The sequence below is a fragment of the Camelina sativa genome, chromosome 19, assembly GCF_000633955.1.
Source record: "Camelina sativa cultivar DH55 chromosome 19, Cs, whole genome shotgun sequence".
In the NCBI taxonomy this organism is placed as follows: domain Eukaryota; kingdom Viridiplantae; phylum Streptophyta; class Magnoliopsida; order Brassicales; family Brassicaceae; genus Camelina; species Camelina sativa.
The window spans coordinates 23,215,594-23,217,481 of NC_025703.1; the positions used below are offsets into that span (position 1 = coordinate 23,215,594).

The window sequence follows — 1,888 nt, forward strand, 5'->3', positions numbered from 1 at the left end:
ACCGATGGAAGAAGGCCCCAGTCACCTACTTGCCAATTGGCATGGGTGAAACATGACAACAATGTCAAATTACTTGGGTTCTGCTCCTCAGGTGGGGAAACAGAAGAATCTGGACCAAAGCCAGCTGAGGCAATCCAGTAGACAAAAATAGATCCAGCAGTAACTTTGGTCACAGTACCTTCTAACCGATTGGGCTTCCACAGTCCAGATAACCACCTGGAATTCTTAAAGATCGAAGACGAGCTTGCTTTGACCCGCTGGCCTGGGTAATAAGGAAAATTTGCATCTTCTTCAAGATTATTCTTGGGAATAGGTTTGAGCCGAAGGGGTTCAACACGTAGAACTTTACACATGGAACCATCATCAAACAAGACAGTCACATTGTCCAAGACGTCATCAATTCTACCAAGCCATGGGCCATGAACCACATAATCACCAACAGCAAAATCCCGGACGCGTTTCAAGTTCTTGGTTGAGATGTCCTTGTGGATAGAACCATCAGGAGCCAACAAATCTACATATATGTTAACATCCACTACAATTCCCACCTGGCCAGTTGGCTCATAAGCTGAAGCAACGTAATCTCCATGTAAGAAACCACGGTCCACAACGGTCACATCATTAATATCTTGAACAGGCTCAGTGTTATCCATCCAAAGCACACGAATCTGATCTCCCTCAAGTGCACCACATTTATAATTCCCATCAGCTTTCTTCTCACCAAGATATCCAGCAGCATTGCCATCTCCATGACCAACATTCTCTTCACTAGCCTTCTTCCCTTCCTCTTCATCATCATCATCATTACCGTCATCATCATCATCGTCGTCGTCGTCTTCCACATCAGTAATATCACTCTCAGAGTCAGAATCACCAGCTACTTCGCTAACAACACCAATACTACCCGTCCTGTTGTTTCTAACAATATCTTGTCGATAAATATTAGGTTGCTCGTTACTAACTGAATCATCAACAGACCTCCTATCGATATGACTGCTGCTGTTGTTCTTCACAGTTGAATCACATATAGAGACACTTGCCATTAAATCATCAAGTCCCGAGTCAACCCCCCCACCATTCGTTGATGTACCAGGGTCGTCATCTTGCTCATGTTCCATCTAAAAAAGACGAACTTTATTCAAAACCCCAATATCTACAGAACAAAAAGGATCAAACAAGAGAGAGAGTTTAGGATCTAAAAGCTTCTAAATTGATTCAAGCTAACACAAGATGATTAAGAAAAATCTCAAAAGCGGGAGACAACGACCATAGAACATTCCGGTTAAAATTCACATAGAACATCAAAATATTAATCAGAGATTCTCCTGAGACGGGAATATAATCACATTGAGCTGCTGCTAATGAACAGATTCGAAACAATGAGTTAAAAGTTAGTACCGGATTCGAATCGTCGAGAAGAAGTAATGACCGGAGGAGGAAGATTTTTTTACCAATCGATTACGGTTTTGTCTCTATCGGAAGAAGAAGAATCGAGGAGAAAGATTGAAGAAGGCAAAGGAACAACAAGGAAGGAGGAGGAGGAAGCTCAGCGGCGTCAAGGGTATATTCGTCATTTTATATCTTCATGTCTAATTGTACCCTTTTTTTTTTAATGACATCTCACCAGCACTCACCGATGATTTTAAGGATTTAATCTCAGCCGTTGGATTCTGCTTACCAAGTCGCCGGTTTCAGGTTTTTTTTTTTTTTTGGGTATCTGATTATTAGAAAATCTTAAATTGCGTAAGGTATGCGAGTTATATTTGTTATATGTATTCGAGAATGATTATATTCGTTAAAATATTTAATAATCAGTTTCAAATCATTGATTGATTTGATAGACCTGTTCTGTTCTACTACGAATGTTACAAAGATAAGTTAACTTGCT

The 1,888-nt window shown here is 40.4% G+C and overlaps 1 protein-coding gene across 4 annotated transcripts in view; it reads right to left on the reverse strand.

The window, feature by feature from the left end:
- LOC104766994 (probable ubiquitin-conjugating enzyme E2 23) overlaps nucleotides 1-1,566 on the reverse strand; it is an 11,343-nt gene extending 9,777 nt beyond the window's left edge. For 2 of the 4 annotated variants that reach the window (XM_019241431.1, XM_010490993.2), the window contains exons 1-2: nucleotides 1,399-1,566; nucleotides 214-1,153 (exon numbers count right to left, since the gene is read on the reverse strand). In XM_019241431.1, the coding sequence (XP_019096976.1) occupies nucleotides 214-1,118 (905 nt within the window). In that variant the 5' untranslated portion in view covers nucleotides 1,119-1,153; nucleotides 1,399-1,566. The remainder of the gene's footprint in view (nucleotides 1-213; nucleotides 1,154-1,398) is intronic. The other 2 variants (XM_010490992.2, XM_019241430.1) reach the window with 2 other exon arrangements.